At 38.9% G+C, this 20,122-nt stretch overlaps 1 protein-coding gene and 1 long non-coding RNA gene across 5 annotated transcripts in view; one reads left to right on the top strand and one right to left on the bottom strand.

The window, feature by feature from the left end:
* Positions 1-12,127, bottom strand: part of LOC117085878 — a 40,635-nt gene extending 28,508 nt beyond the window's left edge. The window contains exon 1 of the long non-coding RNA XR_004438114.1: positions 12,040-12,127. This is a non-coding gene — a long non-coding RNA (uncharacterized LOC117085878). The remainder of the gene's footprint in view (positions 1-12,039) is intronic.
* SPATA5 (spermatogenesis associated 5) overlaps positions 1-20,122 on the top strand; it is a 374,551-nt gene that overhangs the window by 151,924 nt on the left and 202,505 nt on the right. Inside the window, exon 15 of one of the 4 annotated variants that reach the window (XM_033215188.1) lies at positions 10,347-13,164. The exons of 2 other annotated variants lie outside the window; for them this stretch is intronic. In XM_033215188.1, coding sequence (XP_033071079.1) covers positions 10,347-10,397 — 51 coding nt within the window. In that variant the 3' untranslated portion in view covers positions 10,398-13,164. Of the gene's footprint in view, positions 1-6,181; positions 6,555-10,346; positions 13,165-20,122 lie in introns of those variants that run through there. One more of the 4 variants, XM_033215189.1, reaches the window with a different exon arrangement.

The raw sequence follows: 20,122 nt of genomic DNA on the forward strand, positions 1-20,122 counted from the left end.
TGGGGATTCTGGTGTTTCAGCAAAGAAAGTGAGACACATAGCTCAAAAACTGCATTATTTTACTCCTTGCTATGTCATATTTACATGTCAGACTCATTTGCTGTGATGTAGCACACTAGGCTGAGTGAAATAATTGCTTGTGATGTCCCTAAGTCGCCTAGGCTTTTTCCTACCTCCTGCTTAGATAGTGAAGAGAAGTTGAAGTTGCATCCTCTAGTGTTCATTTTGCGTAAGAGTAACAGGATGTGGTAGGACAGATGAAGATTAACGAGATTGTGTGATGTCAAGTAGGCTCATTGTCTTTAGATTGATTGCTGATGGTCTGGATTTCCTTAGCATCAGGGGAGTTTAGAAACAAACAACTAATTTATTATTCATCCTCAAATAATAGTTCAATGCCCAAACGTTTGGAGTTTATGTTGTTTATTTCATTGTTAACAACTGCTGTGTGGCCCCTTTACATGTACAAAATGTACAAAAAGTCCATGATGTTTTGTACATTTATGTTGAATCTTAAGGAAAACATGGTCATGTCTTCTTTCTCAGGTAATAAGCATGCCTCAAAATAGTTTTAACTCTGTGAATATATTTGAATTCAGTTTATTTGGGTAATGTTAGTACTGATGCCTACTATATAACAAGCTCCTAATAAGAACTATTAAATTATAAGCATTATTCCTAGCATATAAACCTAGTTTTCTTGTAGTAGGAAATTGGAAGGACTTCAAAAATTTTACTTTAAGCCATCTATGGAAAAGATTGCCCAATTGAGGAAAATTGTGAAAGTTATGTGGAAGTCTTGAATAATTTGGTTTCAGGATTATTTTCTATTGTTGTGTTAGACTCATGGAGGTAGTAAATTGACATTAATTTTCCTTACGGTTTTCTGGAAGAGGAAATGTGCTTAATGAGCTAAACAGGACATAACATTTTGTTTTCTTACATTGTTGCAAATCGAAGTTGGGTTTTGAGATGCAGGCCTGGCTGTGTTGCCCAGGCTGAAGTGCAGTGTCTATTCACAGATTGTAAAGTAGTTCAGCCTTGAACCTTTGGACTCTAGCAGTCTCCTGCCTCAACCTCCCAAGTAGCTAAGATTGTAGGTGTGCACCACAGCATCCAGCTTAAAATTTAGTTTTCTAGAAAGTTTTATGACATGGGAAAAAGTTAATTAGCAATATTTAGAAATGTCCACAAATAAAAAGCTAAATATACGTATCTTCCAATATTCAAATGACTAGTGTTCCAAAAATACCCTCAGAAGAAAGGCTACAAATGTTTGTTCATTCTCTATTTTTTTCCTTGTTATAACTATTGCTCTTCTAATATTACTCTTCTCAGCTAAGTCAGAAGTAAAAAAAAGCGGCAAGGACTAATTGACATTAATAGTTCAAATGAATCATAATTCTTTATTTTCCCAAAAGTATTTAAGGAATGGATGCCGGTTAATCTTTCACATTGTTTATCAAAATGATGTGAAGAGTCTTTGGTGAGCCATCATAAGATCAGAACTGAAAAGTGTCCTCTACGGTTGTTTTCCAATTTCAGCTTTACCATCTTTATACAAGACTCTCATAAGTGTTTTTGTTATTGTTGCTGGATTTTTGTTTTGTTTGTTTTTTAAAGCTCCAAGTGTTTTAACTTGTATGGCAGTTACTCTTCTTTATCTTCTATGGCAGCCCCTTACAAGTTTTGGCTTTGGGGATAGAGACTTGGGAGAGATGAGAGAAGAGAGACTGGTTAGAGTTTGTATTCATATATGGGTCTTACTTCATTTCGATGTTCATAAGATAAAGACTCTGTATCTCAAGGGTTGGCAAACTATGGCCTTTAGGCCAAATGTGACCCACCATGTGGTTTTGCACAACCCATTGTCTAAGAATAGTGTTTACATATTTAAAAGATTAGGAAAATAAAAGTGGTTTTTGGTGACATACGAAAATTATATGAAATTCAACTTTCAGTCCCCATAAATAAAGCTTTATTAGAACACAGCCACACTAATTTGATTATGTTTTGTATATTACTGCTTTTGCACTACTGTAGTAGAGTAGTTACAGTACAGACTTACGGCCTATAAAGCCTAAAGTATATACTCTGAACCTTTACAGAAAAAGTTTGCTGACTCTTGATTTGTCCTTTTAAGTTTTTAGAAGATTAGTAGTCTTTAATGTCTGTTATTCATATATGAGCCTTACGTTTTCTTTTTAAAAAAGATTATTTATTTTAATTGACATAAAAATTGTATCTGTAGAGTACAACATGTTGTTTTGATAATTGTTTATACATTGTGGAATGGCTAAATCAAGCTATTTAACGTGTGCATTACTTCACATACTTCTTATTTTTTTGTGATGAGGACACTTAAAACCAACTCTCTTAGTAATTTTTAAGTATACAATATATTGTTATTAACGATAGTCACCATGCAGTACAATAGACCTCTTGAACTAATTCCTCCTGTTTAACTGAAGGTTTGTATCCTTTGACCAATATCTCCCAACTCCCTTAGACCTCCAGGCCCTGATAACCACCATTCTACTTTCTACTTTTATGAAAAGTTCGACTTTTTAAGACTCCACACATAAGCGAGATCGTGCACTATTTGCCTTTCTTTGCCTGGCGTATTTCACTTAGCATAATGTCCTCCAGATTGATCCATGTTGTCACAAATGACAGGATTTCCTTTTAATAAAGGCTGAATAGGATTACCTTCTGTATACACACCACATTGTCTTTATCCGTTTATTCTTTGATGAATACTTAGGTTGATTCCGTGACTTGAATATTGTGAGTAATGCTGCAGTGAACATGGAGTGCAGATGTCTCTTGGACATACTGATTTCATTTCCTTTGGCTATATACTCAATAGTGGAATTGCTGGATAATAAGATAGTTTTATTTTAAATTTTTTAGAAACTTCCACATTATTTTCTGTAATATCTGAAGTAATTTGCATTCCTACCAACAGTGTACAAGGGGTGTCTTTTCTCCACATCCTCACCAACATTTATCTTTCATGTTTTTGACAATATCTATTCTAACAGGTATGAAATGATATCTCATTGTGGTTTCCATTGGCATTTCTCTGATGATTAGTGATGTTGAGCACTTAAAAAATATACCTGTTGGCTATTTGTATGTCTTCTTCTGAGAAATGTCTATTCAAGCTTTTTGCCCATTTTTTAATCAGGTCATTTGTTGCTGTTGAGTTCCTTATAAATTTTGGTATTTTAGATTTTAACACCATATCAGGTTTGGTTTACAAACATAGTCTCTCATTTTATAGATTGTCTTTTCACTATGTTGAGTGTTTCCTTTGCTGTGCAGTGGCTTTTTAGCTTCATGTAATCCCATTTGTCTATTTCTTCTTTTGTTGTCTGTGCTTTTGAGGTCATGTTCAAAAAATTATTGTCCAGGCCAGTGTCATGGAACATTTTGCCTATAACTTCTTTCAGTAGTTTTTCAGTTTTAGCTCTTTATTCATCTTTAATTCATTTTGAGTTGAATGAGCCACAGAGTTTTTTTAAAGATTGTTTAAACATGTTTAACACATAAGTTTTCTGAAGATATATTATAAATCATATATGAGTAAAAATTACACTGAACTTAAATAATAGTAGGGAGGCTGAATTAACTTATTTCAAGTATACACCATCCCCTCTTGAAAGTTCTCTTAATCTTCAATTTTTTAAAATACATTTTCTTCCACTAAATACTTATTTTTTTCCACTAAATACTTATTTTTTTCCAACTGACTGACTCCCTAAAACCCATACATCTACAATTTTTATTACATGAGTAACGTAAATATTTATTCATGGCACCTGAATCTTAAAAGTTCCATTGATTATTAGCTTTTTGTAGTTGTGAGTTGTATGCCCTTTTTAGTATATAGCATCATTGGGATTTTCAGGCTTAGATTTCTAAATTTTGAAAGATTTTGTGTTCAGATATATTTGTTTAGTAAATAATATTTGATGTTGTCAACATGAATTGAAGTATGTTTAATATTAGAGAAAGTAATACCATTATAAAATAACATGTTGCTGTCAATACCCAAGGTCTAAAAGAAATTGGTTTTTTCAAGATTAGAGAGGACATAGAAGGCTCCATGGTCTAGATGACCCATCTGATGCATTGACACCTGTCGTAAAATCCCAACCCATCGTTTCTTCATCCTTTGCTTATTCACCCACACTGATGGGGAACTATTAACTCACGAAATAGATCATTTCACTTTTGTGTCAGACTATTAGGAAGTTCTTTAATCTGATGAACCAGCAGCTGTTTGTCTCCCCAAACCTTCTATACATCCATCCACCTGATTTTATTCCAAAATCTGTAAAGAACAGTTTTTAATCCTTCTTCTATATGGTGTTCCTTTATTTTTTAAAGCTGTTAGGTATCTTTACACTTTATCTCACTACCAGTCTTTTGTTTTTCAGGCTTGACATTTTGGATTATTTCATATGCCATTCTTTTTCCGTCTAAAGCATTCACCTCCTTTTCTTGTCCTTTTCTCTCTGAAGTTGTCACATCCACGAACAAATATATAATGATTGTTTGTGTTCTGATCAGTACAGAACTTAGTGAGACTCCTGCTGCCTCTACTCTGAATATCTTGCTTCTACTATTGCATTCCAGGATTTTGTTAGCTTATTTGTTAGCTGCACATTGGGATTGCTGTTGAATAAAGTCATCAAGAACAACGACAAATGTGAAAAGCCCAGGTCTTTCTTCAAAAGTCTTCTAAATAATAGTTTTCACGCCTTGGGCTTGTGCAGTTAATTTAAGTTTCAGCAACTGAGGCACAATATATACCAGGTATAGAAGTCATCCTCCAAAATTAGCTCCTCTAAGTTTCTCCTACTTTTCACATGATTCCCAGATATTCTTTTCTTTAAGTCCAAGTAATTTCCCAATTATTTCCATGGCTGTGGCTACAAAGGCTTTAGGCTACAGGAATAGAGGAATTTATTCTTACTAAATTCATCTTATTAGATTTGATTAATCTTCCCAGCTTATCAACTGTGGGATATGTATTTCTTTATTCATTGATAGCAAAGGCACTATATATCTTAAATACCAAGAAGAATTTATATAGCTTTCTTTTTAAAAAATAGTTTAAAGTATCTAGTTCAAGATCCCCAATCTAGGTGAACTTTCGTGGAACATTTAATTGACATGGAGATAATTAGGGGATATTCTGAAGAGTTACCAAAGAGAACTCCTAAAGGGAAACTAGATCATTGAGATTATTTATGGAGGAAGAACAGATGAAAGTAAAATTCTCCTGTTAAGAATAGTATCTGGGTAAAGAAATGCTTTCTGCTTTCTTTGATGGAAATAGACAAAATAAGAGTGAACAGACTTATATTTCAATTTCACTGAAATTCAGATAAATTCAAAACCAAGATTTTATTATATATATACTGTTAAGTATTATAATATACTTGTATATATATAAGTATATTATATATATACTGTTCAAACTAGATTAGTGTTGAACTCTGTAGATATTTAAAACCAGCTATTTTAGTTTCTTTTTGGTTTAAGACAGTGCTGAAATATGTACTTAATTTTCTGAATACTTTGCTCCTTATAGCTGCAGTTTCATGAATTTGTGATATTAGACTTACTGTATGAGGAGTTTTGTATTTTTCTTCTTTGAACTTTTTGCTTATAGTCCTTTGGGCAAAGACCTTAGGATTTCTGGATGAGGTTTTGGAGAGTGCACAGCATTGGAGAGGAGCTTTTGCATAATGCCAACAGTGTAGCTGAGGAAATGGGTCTTGAGGAAAATGGATTTGACACCTGTAATGGAGGATAAATATGATAGGGGCTGGAGTGGCTTATACAGAGTGTGAAAGAAAAGCTCAAAACTAACAGAAACAAGCAATGGAAGAGTTAAGGCAGACAGACGCTTGCAGAGATCTTAGTTTCTGATGCCAGCTTTGTTAACAGAGTGTGTATTATTTGAAATAATTCATCCTCACTGAGCATCTGTTTCTGTACCTGCGAAAAATGTACTAGATAATCTTTGACATATAGTTCAAGCTCTACAATTATCTTCTTTTGTGACACAGAGACACAGACAATAATAGAGATTCTCAATGTTATTTACCAAACAAGTTTCTGAGGTTTTTGTTTTTTGTTTTCTGTTTGTTTTATTTCTTTTTAGGTACCACCTTCCCAGACTTTCTTGTTATCGTAACATTTATTTCATCAAACAGATCTTAAAGCAAGCAGATATTATCCAGGTGTGCAAAAGTGATTAACCATGTGATTTTCAGAAAAAAAGAGAAAAAGCAATCAATCAGCCTTTAAGGCCGTGGTTGTGTAATAAAAACCTTGCTTGACAGTTCAAGAACACCTTAACTTTTTCATTTAAAATTTATTACTCTTTGAAAAAGGAGAACTCGTTAAGCAGCATACTTGCTTCTTTCACAGATGTCTGATTAGCCTGCAATATTTTGGTTCTATTTAATATACTTGTAACTATTTTTAATGAATATGAATGTAAAAATAATGTTGAGTTAGAATAGACATATCTAACTGTATGATTAAAGTTGAATCACTTTTAAATTTGAAAGTTTCTTGTCTTCTATTGTTAATCTCATATTTGGGAACTAATGTTCAGTGTAGCCACAACCTAAATCTGGAGCTATATATTGAATGTTGTAAAGTCATTAGTAGAAGGGCAATTTGGTGGCTAATTTTAAAGTACATAGAAAGTATTAACAATAATGAAGTGTCATTTTGTTCCTGGCATTCTCTGTGTGTGTGTGTGTGTGTGTGTGTGTGTGTGTGTGTGTGTGGTCAAAAAAGTATCTGAAGGGGCCTGTAATAGAAAACCTAGTTCCTTTATGATATACACAATCTAGTTTGAAATTTCAACGCATTAAATTCATAAAACATGAAGAGTTTAAGCTTTGCAACACTTAATTGATACATGCATCAGAATAAATTTGGAAAACAATGGACCTTCATACGTTTTGACTTCTGTTTTCTATTTGATAACTCTGGGATTGCAGTTACTCGTTTTTGACACAAGATGGTGATGTTCACCTGAAATGTTTCCTGAGTACAGGCTCTACTGTGTTTACAGGCTCCCCCTCATTTATCCAAAGAGCCGCTTAAAGAAATTAATGAAACTTGCTTTGCTTTAAGAGATAATAGTTGAAGAGAGACAGAGAATGTGTCCATTTTATAACTGATTTAACAAATGATTCAAATTTAAGTGTGGGTTTGTGTGAGTTGAGGATTGGGGAGCTGAGAGCACTGGGAAAAAGGAAAGTTGAACAGTGGAGAATTAGCAGTCATTAGGTATGCAGTATGCATTAAGTTTATGCTATGTGTTTTACATATAATATCTGGTTAATTTTAGTCAAATATGAGCACTTTACATGTATTTTACACAATACTAGTACATTCCTTGTTTAATTATGCAAGTTTACAAGTGTGGTGTGTGTTTGTTCTCTCTTAAAAAAAATTATGACATATCATCAGCCAGTGTAGTAGCTTCATTCATAATTTAAGTGATAGTATCTGTTTCGTTTTTAAAAATAAACAAGTTTCTTATATATAGTTAAATATATATTTAAGGTAGTATCTGGCAATTTCAGTCCTAGGTATTTACCCAAGAAAAATGAATAAATTGTCCAGCAAAGACCTGTTTGTAATGTTTATAGCAATTTTATTTATAATACCTAAACAACCCAAATGTCTATCTACATGAATGAATAAGTAAGCTGCAACATGTCCATACAGTGAAATACTACTCAGTCATGAAAAGGAACAAATTATTCATATATGCAAAGATGGATAAATTTCAAAAGCATTATGCTAAGTAAAAATAGTCAGATATAAAAGACTATACAATATACTGACATTGTGAGGATTGCAGGGACAGAAATCAGTTCGGGGATCTGAGGGAGGAAATTCACCACAGAGCAGCAATGGGAACCTTTTTGGAATGGTGTAGATATTCTGTATCTTGGCTGTAGTGGTGATTACAGGACTGCATGTACAGGGACCCCTCATTTTATTGTGCTTTATTACAGTTTGCAAATAGTGTATTTTTTATGAACTGAGTATTTCTGGTAACCCTGCAAGTCCATTGGTGCCATTTTTTCAACAGCACATACTCACTTCACATTTTGGTGATTTTTGTAATATTTCAAACTTCCTCATTATTACTATATATGTTATCTTGATCTGTGGTCAGTGATATTTAACATTATTATTGTAATTGCTTTAGGACACCATAAACCACACTCATGTAAGACAGCAAACCTAATAAATAAATGTTGTGTGTTCTGACTGCTCCAACAGCCAGCCATTTTTCTGTCTCTCTTCCTCTCTTTGGGCCTACCCACTCCCTGAGACACAACAGTATTGAAATTAGGCCAAAGAATGACCCTACAATGGTTTCCAAATGTTCAGATTAAAAGTAGAGTCTCACATCTGTCACATTAATCAAATGCTAGAAATGATTAAGTTTCATGAGAATGGCATGTCAAAAGCTGAGAGAGGCCAAAAGCTAGGCCTCTTGTACCAAATGTTTAGCCAAGTTGTAAATGCAAAGGAAAAGTTCTTGAAGGAAATTAAAAGTGCTCCTTCAGTGAACACATGAATGATAAGAAAGCAAAACAGCCTTATTGTTGATATGGAGAAAATTTTAGTGATCTGGACAGAAGATCAAACCAACTACAGCATTCTCTTAAGCCAAAGCCTAATCCAGAGCAAAGCCCTAATGCTCTTCAATTCTGTGAAGGCTGAGAAAGGTCAGGAAGTTGCAGAAGAAAAGTTGGCAGGTAGCAGAACTTGGGTCATGAAGTTTAAGGAAAGAAACTGTCTGTGTAACATAAATATGTAAAGTGAAGCAACAAGTGCTGACGTAGAAACTGTAGCCAGTTATACAGAAGATGTAGCTAAGATAATGAAGGTGGTTAACTAAACAACAGATTATTAATGTAGAAAAAACAGCCTTATATTAGAAGAAGATGGTAATCTAGGACTTCCATACCTAGAGAGGAGAAATTAATGCCTGGCTTCATGCTTCCAAGGACAGGGTGACTTCTGTTAGGGGCTAATGCAGCTGGTGACTTTCTGTGGAAGCCAGTGCTCATTTACCATTCTGAAAATCCTAGGGTCCTGAACAGTTTTGTTAAGTCTACTCTGCCTGTGCTCTATCAACGGAACAACAAAGCTGGTTGACAGCACATCTGTTTCCGGCACAGTTTTCTCGATATTTTAAGCTCACTGTTGAGACCTACTGCTGAGGGAAAAAAAATTCCTTTTGAGATGTTACTGTTCACTGACAATGCACATAGTTACTCAAGGCTCTGATGGAAATGCACAAGAATTAATGTTTTTGTGTCTGCTAAAACAGTATCTGCAGCCTCTGGATCAAGGAGTAATACTGACTTTCAAGTCTTATGATATAAGAAATACATTTTGTAAGGCTATTGCTGCCGTAATAGTGGATATGGGCAAAGTAAACCTCCTTGAAAGGAGTCACCATTCTAGATGCCATGAAGATCATTCATGATTTATGGGAGGAAGTGAAAATATGTCAACTTTAGCAGGAGTTTAGAAGAAGTTGATTCCAGCCCTCATGGATAACTTTGATGGCTTCAAGACATCAGTGGAGGAAGTAACTACAGATAAGGTAGATATAGCAAAAGAGCTAGAATTAGAAGTGGAGTCTGAAGATGGGACTGAATTGCTGCAATCTTATCAAATTAGAATGGATGAGGAGTTGCTTCTTATGACTGAGCAAATAAAGTGATTTCTTGAGATGGAATCTACTGTTGGTGAAGATGCTGTAAATATTGTTGAAATGGTAACCAAGGATTTAGAATATTTTATAAGTTTAGTTGATAAAACTGCAGGGTTTGAGAGGATTGATTCCAGCTTTAAAAGAAGTTTTACTGGCGGGGCGTTGTGGCTCACGCCTGTAATCCCAGCACTTTGGGAGGCCGAGGCGGGTGGATCATGAGGTCAGGAGATCGCGACCATCCTGGCTAACACGGTGAAACCCCGTCTCTACTAAAAATACAAAAAATTAGCCAGGCGTGGTGGCAGGCGCCTGTAGTCCCAGCCACTCGGGTGGCTGAGGCAGGAGAATGGCGTGAACCCCGGAGGCGGAGCTTGCAGTGAGCCAAGCCGAGATTGTGCCACTGCACTCCAGTCTGGGAGACACAGGGAGACTCCGTCTCAAAAAAAAAAGAAAGTTCTACTGTGGTTTACCCTATCAAATAACATCACATGCTACAAAGATATCTCTGATGAACGAAAGAGTCCGTTGATGTAGCATACTTTATTGTTGTCTTTTTTTTAAGAAATTGCCACAGCCACCACAGCCTGCGGCAACCACCACCCTGATCAGTTAGCTGTCATCAACATCAAGGCAAGACCTTCCACCAGCAAAAAGATTATAACTTGCTGAAGGCTTAGATAATCATTTGCATTTTTAGCAATAAAGGATTTTTAAATTAAGGTGTATCCTTTTTTTCTCCCAGACATAATGGTATGCATACTTAGTAGACTATCATATACTGTAGACATAACTTTTATATGTATTGGTAAATTTAAAAATTCTTGTCACTTGCTTTATTGTGATATTAGCTTTATTGTGATATTAGTTTTATTGTAGTGGTCTGGAACTGAACCTGCAGTATCTTGGAGGTATGCCTGTATTTGTCAGAACCCTTCTAGCTGTAAAAGTAAAGAGATTGAATTTTACAATATGTGGGGTATACCCTAATCCTGGCCATTAAAAAACCACACTAAAAAAATTGTTTAATTCGGAACACAAAGGAAAATGTCAGCTTTATATTTCAGCAACAGTTTCTTTTCACTTGGAGGTAAGGCCTCTTGCTTCTCAGCTCTTTTACCAGCCTCTGACTATCTTTTACAACCCATTTACACAGACCTGCATTGTTATTGCCTCAGTGGGCTCAGAACTACCTCAGCAAAGAAGGGGGCCTGGAGTGTTGCTTCACCAGCCGGAAACCTCCATGGGCCTGAATACTGCTCACACCCACTGAGCTTGTCCTGCCCACTTGGCCCAGCAGGCTGCACTCCGCTCGTGCTACTGGCCTGGATCCCACACCTGCCAAGGACGAGCCAGGCATGGAGCGGTGAGGGTTGTGTGGGCGAGTGAGCCCAGGTTCTGGCCACTGTGCACAGCCAGGCACACAAGCTGCTGCATGGGGTGGGCAGCTCCAGGCACTGATAACAGGTACTGGCTCCATGTAAGGCTGTGGCTGGACCAGATGTACCACGCACAGCTTCCACTGTGTGCACCTGTGACTGGATGAGGGGAACGCGGTGGTGCCCAGAAGCTTAGAGAAGCCAGGAACCAGAGCCCTAAAGAGGGTGTCACAGCCCTGCCTCAGGGAGCCCCTAGGTCCGGGCTCCCCAAAGGCCTGCAACTCTTCTCTCCTTCCCGTCACCCTCAGTGTGGCAAGTAAGGGTGGGGGTGTGTTTCTGCCCTGTTTGTGTTACTGCTCTTTCACTCCTTCCATTTGGTGGGTCCTGACTTCTTGTCCCACGTCCAGGACCAGTGAGGTATGTGGACAACTGGAGGGTGAGCAAGGTGGAAAGGAGCTTAATTGAACAACAGAACAGCTCTCAGGAGACCCAACATAGGTAGCTCCTTTCTGCAGCTGGTAGTCCTGAAGTCTGTCCAAGTCTGGCTGAGTTCAGGGGATTTTATGGGCTCAGAAGGGACAAAGTGCCTGCTGATTGGTCCATGGGTGGCCATGGGCAGGCCCAGTGAAAGCACCCTAAGTTCTCACTCTGGGTGGAGAACGCCACATGGAACTGGCAGTCCAGCCCCCAGGCTTCAGGCTGGCCCTGCCTTGAAGGTGGGGTTTCACCAGGGACCCGCCCCTTTCCACCCAGGAGCCTTTCTGCCTCCTGTCGCCAAGAACGTGCCATTCATGGCCCCCAGGCTCTTTGTGCAAAGGGGTGCCCAAAGGCCCATGGCGAACCACCCTCAGCCCTCCTTAGCCTCCCTCTCATGCTCACCAGTGCCCAAAGTCCAGAGGGGTTCAAGGTGGCTGGGGGCTGACATCTGAATGTGTCCCTGAGCACAAGCACATCCAGCTGAGTTGTGACAGCACCCAGGCTTGGCCACAACTTTGCTCCGCCCAGAGCCTGCGCCACAATCAGGGAGTGGCCAGGGAGCAGGAGCAGGCGCTTCAGAGCCTGTCGGGGCAGGAGGGCTTCCAGGCCCCCAAGAGCGTAAGGATGCCTGAGTCCAGAGCCACGGCTGGACAGCTGCAGTGAGCCCCGCCCTCCCAGCTCAGTAGGGGCCAGGGCTGCTGCCTTTTCCCAGCCCTGCCGGCTTGGCGGAGCTTGCAGCTCTAGCCGCACCTACCCTGTGCGGCCGGCATCTTCACAGCGGCCGCTCCAGACGGGCCACTGCTGCCATCATTACTCCCAAGTTTCGGGGCAGAAATAAGTAGAATTTTAGTGCTGGAAAGATTCTTAGAGAATTTGATTTCTTAATAAAAATTTGACTGGCAAACTAGATATTTTACATGTAAATCTTTTAGGGAATTTATTCAGCAACAAAAATCAGTTTGTTATGTGTATATTGGCAGTTTCTAATCTGATTTTCATAATTAAATATAACTAAAATTATGAAAACGTACTTAAAAAAATAAAAGCTAGATTATACTCCTGTCTCCTAGAAGGGACAGTGCAGGTAAACCAGACTAGTGCCTTGTATCAATAATTATGTTTCATATCAAGTAATAATGTTTACCTTTTTGTTATGCCAGTAAAATTTATGACCTAAAAGTTACATGTTGTTTCTGTTTACATGGAGATATTTGATGACAGACTTATTCAGAGGTATGTTTTGTTATGGAAAAGACAATAATAAGCCAGCTGTAAAACTGGAGCCTTTTGGAAGTCTTGATTCTGCAACTTCTTTTTTTTTTTTTTTTGTATGAGAACAAAACAGAATATTTGTAATAGGATTTTTTAAAAGTGTAGAATATTCTACCTAAGTAGAAAGTTGAAGAAAATAGAATGCTAATGTTTGGAGAAGGTGAGCAAAATTATATTTCTATGAATGTTTAGGATATTTTGGGAATTTCTAGGAGTTCAGGCTTTTTAATTCTATATTTTGGGGCTTAACGCATTTTTAAAAAAATAAAATATATGTGATTTTTTTAGAGACTAGTAGAGGCCTAACATTTTGAGTTTAATAACTTTATGAGGTTTATTCTTAAATTCTGTATCAGATTTAATGTCTTTGAATTGTGTATGTAATATTTTGATGTCCTTTTGCTATTGCATTTATAAACCAGAATTCATTCTTTGATGTTTGCATCATATTACTAAGTGATTTGGGTAAAGACAGAGGGGAAAAAGAAAAAGAGGGAAGAAGGGGGAGGGTAGAGGGAGGTTGAAGTGGTATATGTGTGTGGGTTGTTGTATTTATGTTTTATCTTTGCTTGTTAGACAATTAGAATTGAAGTTAAACACTAGGAAATAGATGATAAGTTTATACTACCAGGAAAATTTAACATTAGAATTAAGGCATTTAGCTAAACTAAGCCAAGATTGGAAAACTGCTGTGCTCTATGACTGTGTTTAGAAATAAAGTTTTATTGAAACACAGCTACATTCATTTTCTGTTGTGAGTGTTTTCATGCTGCAATGGGAGAGTTGAATAGTGCTACATAGACTGTATGGCTGACAAACTGAAAATATGTACCGTCTGCCCCTTTATCACTAATTATAATATGGCTTATAGGAAGCTATTAGTAATTATTAGAACTAGGAATACTCATATGATAAATCTCTCTTATCTGAAGCAATAATAATACTGAGCCTCGTAGGAAAAGATTATATCAACCATCTGACACTGTAGGTACTCCAAGCCATTTTCTCATTCTGATTCTCCTTACCTCCTTTTATGCTACTCAGCTGTTTTTTTTCTATAGTGCTTATAAGTGTAGTGTAGTGAATATTATTACCACATAGTTTACTTATACAAAGTATTTATTATTGTCTGTCTCACATTGCTCTAATGTAAGGGAAGCATTTTTGTCTATTTTGAACAAGGATTTTTGTCATATTTACTTGTATTTTTAGGCACCTGGAACACATAGTAGCAGTTAGTATGAAATAAACCTGCCTTCTTATTAACTATATTAATCAATTTAGAAAGCATCAGCTTTTCACTTGCTGGCTATATTTTGCCAATTCAAAATGCAAATAATGTGCTGTGCTAAATTGTATATCTTTTAATTCGCTTTCTCTGTTCTTCATTGAGCAAGTTAGTATTTTCTATTTTTAACTCCTCACTTTATCACTAGCTACATGTAGTTTTTTCTTGGGGGTGATATGTGTTTAGTAGAAGGTAGTTCAGTAATATATTTACTGAATAGCAAAACGAACACTAAGATTAAAGCTCATGCTAACTACTCTGATGGCCTTGAGGAAGTAATGCTGAGAGTTTAATCACTATTAAGTAATTAAGAATCATTTCTCATAAAAGTTCTCTTCCTTCCAGTTATATTCATAACTGTGTTTTGGTGATAGTTGATTGCCCTGCTTACATAGTTGTAAAATTGGTAAGGAGAACAGTATTCTGCAGCCAAGTTTCCATGAGTTGATATTTCACATTCACATTCGTGAGCTAAACGTGTATTCTGGCAGACAGTGAGAAAAGCCAAATGTTCTTGTAAGCAGCAAGGATTTTCTTCATGGAAAACAAAGAAGTAAAAATGTAATCCAAGCAAAACTATCATGTATATACTGAATTTTATAGGTATATCTATAGAAAGTTAATATATTTGCTTTTATACATTTTATTACAAGTTTATTTTGTTAGGTGTTATATTTGAAGTAAAAAATACAAAATTGAATACATAAAGGGAAATCAGAAAAACCCAGAAATAATAACAATTATTACCATTTTTATTTGAGCACATACACTATACCAGGCACAGCACACCGTGCTTTATGTACATAATCTGTAGCTCTCCTAACAACCCTGCAAAGTGGTACCTCTGTTTACATTTTGAAGATGAGAAAATTACTACTCAAAGAGATTAAATACCTTGCCATGATTCAGAAACTAGTAAGTATTGAAGGCAGTATAGTAAGGCAGGACTTTCTGTCTCCCCAGATACCTTATTCTTTATCCCATAGCATGTCATTTTTCTCCAGTGTTGTCATGATGTGTCACCAGGTGGCTATACTTTTTATCCGTACTTTACTTAAAAATTTTATGTGTTAGAAAACTTACACTCTAGACATTTAAAATTTTAAATTTCATAACATAGTATGCTTCTGAATAACCTGAGAGGAATGTTATACAAAAGGAAATGGCTTGCTGATTCCATGGAGTAATAAATGCCTACCTGTTTTCGTTTTGAAGTTAAAGCGATTGCTTCTGATTTTAAGCCAACATGTATTTTTTTTTTTCATTTTATCTTTCTCACCTTTATAACATGTATTTGGCCTTATACAGCTGTGAAAATTGATCATACAAATTGGTTTGAGCATATGTGACCTATGAACACTTGTATTCTGACTTAGAATAGAGTTTGATATTTTCTGGGCAGCATAGAGCCATACATTTTTGGACACCCCTCGTATTTTACATTTAATAGAATGATGAAAATGATTCATTAAGCCTTTCTTTGATGAAAGACAGAAACCACAGAGCAATGAAGGTATTGGCATTTCTGATAAAGTTTATATATTAAAGTCTTACGGTAGCCTATGACAAAGAGCTTGTTTGGAAAAATTGAGAGATTCAAGTTTTGTATTATACGTAAGTTTTGTCACTTCATCAAATGCCTCCCTTTCTTTTTTTTCTTGTTTTTGTTTTTGAGATGGAGTCTCACTCTGTCACCCAGGCTGGAGTGCAGTGGCCCAATCTCCACTCACTGCAAGCTCCGCCCCCCAGGTTCATGCCATTCTCCTGCCTCAGCCTCCCGAGTACCTGGGACTATAGGCGCTGCCTCCCTTTCTATGTCTTATCATGAATTTATTTTTTTCCCTTTAATAGTAGATCAAATATAGATAGCCAGGAAAGACTAAAAGATCAGTTATGGTAATATAGTGAAGATGTTTCCTTCATACTTAAATATTATACAAGTATTAGTTTTGTATTATACTTATTATTATTATTATTATTTTGAGACAGAGACTTGCTCGGTCGCCCAGGAGGGGGTGCAGTGGCGCGACCTCCGCTCATTGCAACCTCTGCCTTCTGGGTTCAAGCAATTCTTCCGCCTCAGCCTTCCAAGTAGCTGGGATTACAGGCGCATGCCAATTTTTGTATTTTTGTAAAGACAGAGGGTTTCATCATATTGGCCAGGCTGGTCTTGAACTCCTGACCTCAGGTGATCCGCCTGCCTCGGCCTCCCAAAGTGCTGGGATTACAGGCGTGAGCCACCACACCCGGCTATACTTATTATTTTAGAAGAACTTTATGAGCACTATTAATACCAAAAATTGCCTTAAATTATGATCTATTGAATGAATATTTGACTGGCTGACTGAAAGAATGCATACATTCAGAACTCTGGAATCCAAAATCTTGTAGAGCCTCCCTTTGAATGGAAATTACTCTTCCTTGATTTTGGAAATGTTAAATTAAAAGATAGCTTAATATTGGTATTGTTACTTTCTATAATTGTCAAAAAGAAGTTATAGTGTCCTCCTAAAGACAAATAAGGAGATAAAGAAAAACAAAAATAATTGAGTTAAATTATTAATTTTTGTTTGTTGTATGTGTTCCTGAGATCCTTGAGATTAAAATTCAAGCAGGGATGCAGTCTTCTTTTGAGTTACATGTTGAGTCTGTGACATTGGCATTCTCTATCTCAAACAGTAATGCTGCCAAAATTGTTCTTGATTTAAGGATGTGGTTTCTTTTATAGTCAGTATTTCTTAACATATCACATTTGAGTCTTGTAAAACTTAACTGCTTCCTTCTTTCACATATGAGTTTCTCTTCCATCAGAGAGAATAGTGATATGGAATCATTTTGTCTGAATGGTTGGCTAAAAGTCCAAAGTGTAGAAGGTAGAAACTTAAATACAGGATAATGAATTTTTTTTTATATCTGATTCCCAAGCATTAACATTTTTTTTTCTGTTTCCACACCATAAAAGCTTCTTCCAAAAGTATCCACAGGCACAGAAGCTCTGTTTAGATTTTTCCTATGTGCTTTCTTTTCTTGATATTTTGATTTTTTTCCAAAATGAGTTTGCTGTTTAGTTTTGATGAAGTAAATATCTATATAAAATCTGAAGATTTTTATTTCTTGGATTTGGAGGGTAATTTGGACATTAGATTTTAAAGGCTTATACTTAAGATGGCCATTAGTAGTTAAATCTGGTTTATAACTAATCTAGTGTAATTTAGTTAATAGAGGTCAGTGTGGAGTCATTCATATATTTATATTTCCTGTTTCATATGTTTATAAATATTTGATGAATATCATTGGCTTTTTTTCTCCAATGTGTTTGGATTCAAGGAATTAAGGGTCTGTATAAATACTTATTTTTCTGTGTGTGCATTTTCTTGTGTTTGTTTTCATTGGTTTTGAGTTTGACTTAATATACACATGTGCATTTAAAAAGATGATCTTTCCAAAAGCTTGCTTGGGATCTGTGCTAGGAGGATGATTTAGATGGATGGAGAGGGTTGCTTGCTTTACTACTTATTTTCCCAGACAAATCCATGGAGACAGGTTGCTAATAGGATAGGAGAAAAACAACAAAAACAAATACAGCTTTTTGGTCTGGAACTGAATTGTATTATCTGTACTGTCAGTTAGAGCCTTTGCTCACTTACCCAGACAATCTCTACAGGGATTAAAGCTTCCTCCTGCATTAGTGATAACTTTCAGTATGCTGCAGCCTCATATCCAGTTAATATAAAAAAAAAAATCCTGCTGTAAATGGTTGCAAAATCCTCACCAGTTCAACCTTTAATGAGAGTGATTGTGCTGATTAATCAAACAAGATTGTCAATAATTAAAGGAATAGAGATCACTTGGATTTTATTTTCAGTTTTCATATGTAAATCCTTGCACCCCTTCCCCGAGGTTGGGCCTGATTTTGTTATGGGATCTTTGGTGTGTTGCTTTTCTGACCAGCAACCTTTGTGGCCAGTGAAGCCTTTGCCTGAGTTCTCATCCTGCATCTAGGAAGAATGAGGTACATAGACAAGTGGAGGGTGAGCAAGACGAAGAGGAGCTTTATTGAGTGTTAGAATAGCTCAGAAGAGATCTGCAGTGGGTAGCTCCTCTCTGTAGGGAGGTCATCTCGTTGAGTGTTCAACTCTCAGCAGAGAGGAGGCCGGAGTGGGTGACTCCTCTCTGCAGCCAGGTTGTCCCGACAAGTGTTCAGCTCTTAGCAGAGAGGGTAGCTCCTCTCTGCTGCTGGTCATCCTGTTGTCTGCCACTCTCAGCAGAGAGGAGGTCCTGGAGAGGGTAGTCTTCTCTCTGATGCTGATCATTCTGATCTCAGCAGCTCTCAGCAGAGAGGGTAGCTCTTTTCTGCAGCCAGTCCTTCCATTGGCTCTCTGCTCTGCTCTGACTGAGTCCAGGGCTTTTATGAGCCTCAGAGGGGAGGAAGTGCATGCTGATTGGTCCATGGGACTGCAGTAAAGGCACCACAAGTCCCCACTCTGGTCTGCAGGACTGGCAGCCTGGCCCCCAGCCTAGAGGCCTTCCCTGGCCTGAAGGTGGGGCCTCACCAGGGACCTGCCCCTTTCAGCCCAGGAACCTTTCTGTGTCCCACTGCTGCCCGTCACACCCAGGCTGCTCACACCCATGCCAAGGAGCACCCATGGGCCAGCCCAGAGCCTCACTCAGCCCCATCTTGGCCTCCCTCTCCCACTTGGCATCCATAGTCTAGAGGGGCCAAGGTAGCAGGAGCCTGGCGTGTCAGCACTGCCTGGAGCAGCACACACCCGGCCAGGCCGCAACAATGCTGGGACTGGGGAGAGGCCAGGCAGTGGGAGCAGACACCCCTGAGCCTACTGATGATGGGGGACCCTCCTGGGTACTCGAGAGCACCAGGAGGCCCAGGCCCACAGCCACAACCCAGGCGACTGCAGCTGTGCCTAGGGAGCTCTCACCCTGCCAACTCATAAGGGGCAGAGTTCCCACCAGTCCCTGGTTCTGCAGAGTATGCAGCCTTGACGGTGCCCCTTCTCTACATCTCCCACAGTGGTAGCAGGTGAGGTGCAGGTGGCACAGTGGCCCTGGCCAACCCAGCACAAACCTGATGCTCCCAGGGCTAGTCCTGTGAGTCCTAGTGGTGGCACCTTTGGCCAGGTGCTTGTGGGCTATCAGGACATGGTGGGGAGCGAGGTCGAGGCTGCATTGGAGGCTCCAAGTCCGGTAGCAAGTCCTGCCTGACTGTGGGAGGGTGGAGGAGGCACAGTCCACCTTGGGGACATGGGGCACAGGAGACTGTTGCCACTGCTGCTCTCACAGCTGCTTCTACTGTCCTGTCTACCTCCTTGCAGCCTGGAGCAGGTCTCCAGGCCATCAGTGGGCTGGACTGGCATCCAAGGCCAGGATGACATTGCCACAAGTTCCCCCTGTGGACCTGGCTCTTGGTGGCGGCCTGGGGCTCCTTCTCTCGCAGCTTGAGACCCTGCCAGGGGGACACCTCTGGGAGCGGATTGCGGGCCCCAAACCCAGTTGTCGGGAGCGCCAGGCTGGACAGTCACTCGGACGCGGGGTGAATCCTGGGGATGCAGCCTCGGTGGCCCCCGCTGAGCCTCCTGCCGAGGTGCAGTAACTTGGAGCCGCCAGCAGGGTGGGCGTGGCAGCAGAGTTGCTTGCCAGGTTTGGGAAGCTGGCGCCACTCCCGCTTTCCACGCCACACCTCTGAAGTACGGCCCCAGAGTGCGTTCAGGCCCAGCCCCCTTCACTTTGTGTGCAACCGCAGCACCCCTGGGTCCAGCTCTGCCTTGGGACCCCTCCATGCCAGACCGTGCTCTTCCCCCGTCTGCAGGTAGCTCGGCCCGACCCCACCTCAGTGGCTCCCAGGGCTGGGCTTCCAGGGCAGCAGGGCCCAAGTACCGTTCGCCTCGGAGTCCACCTAAGGATTCACAG

This window comes from Trachypithecus francoisi, unplaced genomic scaffold (assembly GCF_009764315.1).
Source record: "Trachypithecus francoisi isolate TF-2019V2 unplaced genomic scaffold, Tfra_2.0 Lachesis_group1, whole genome shotgun sequence".
NCBI classification, from domain to species: domain Eukaryota; kingdom Metazoa; phylum Chordata; class Mammalia; order Primates; family Cercopithecidae; genus Trachypithecus; species Trachypithecus francoisi.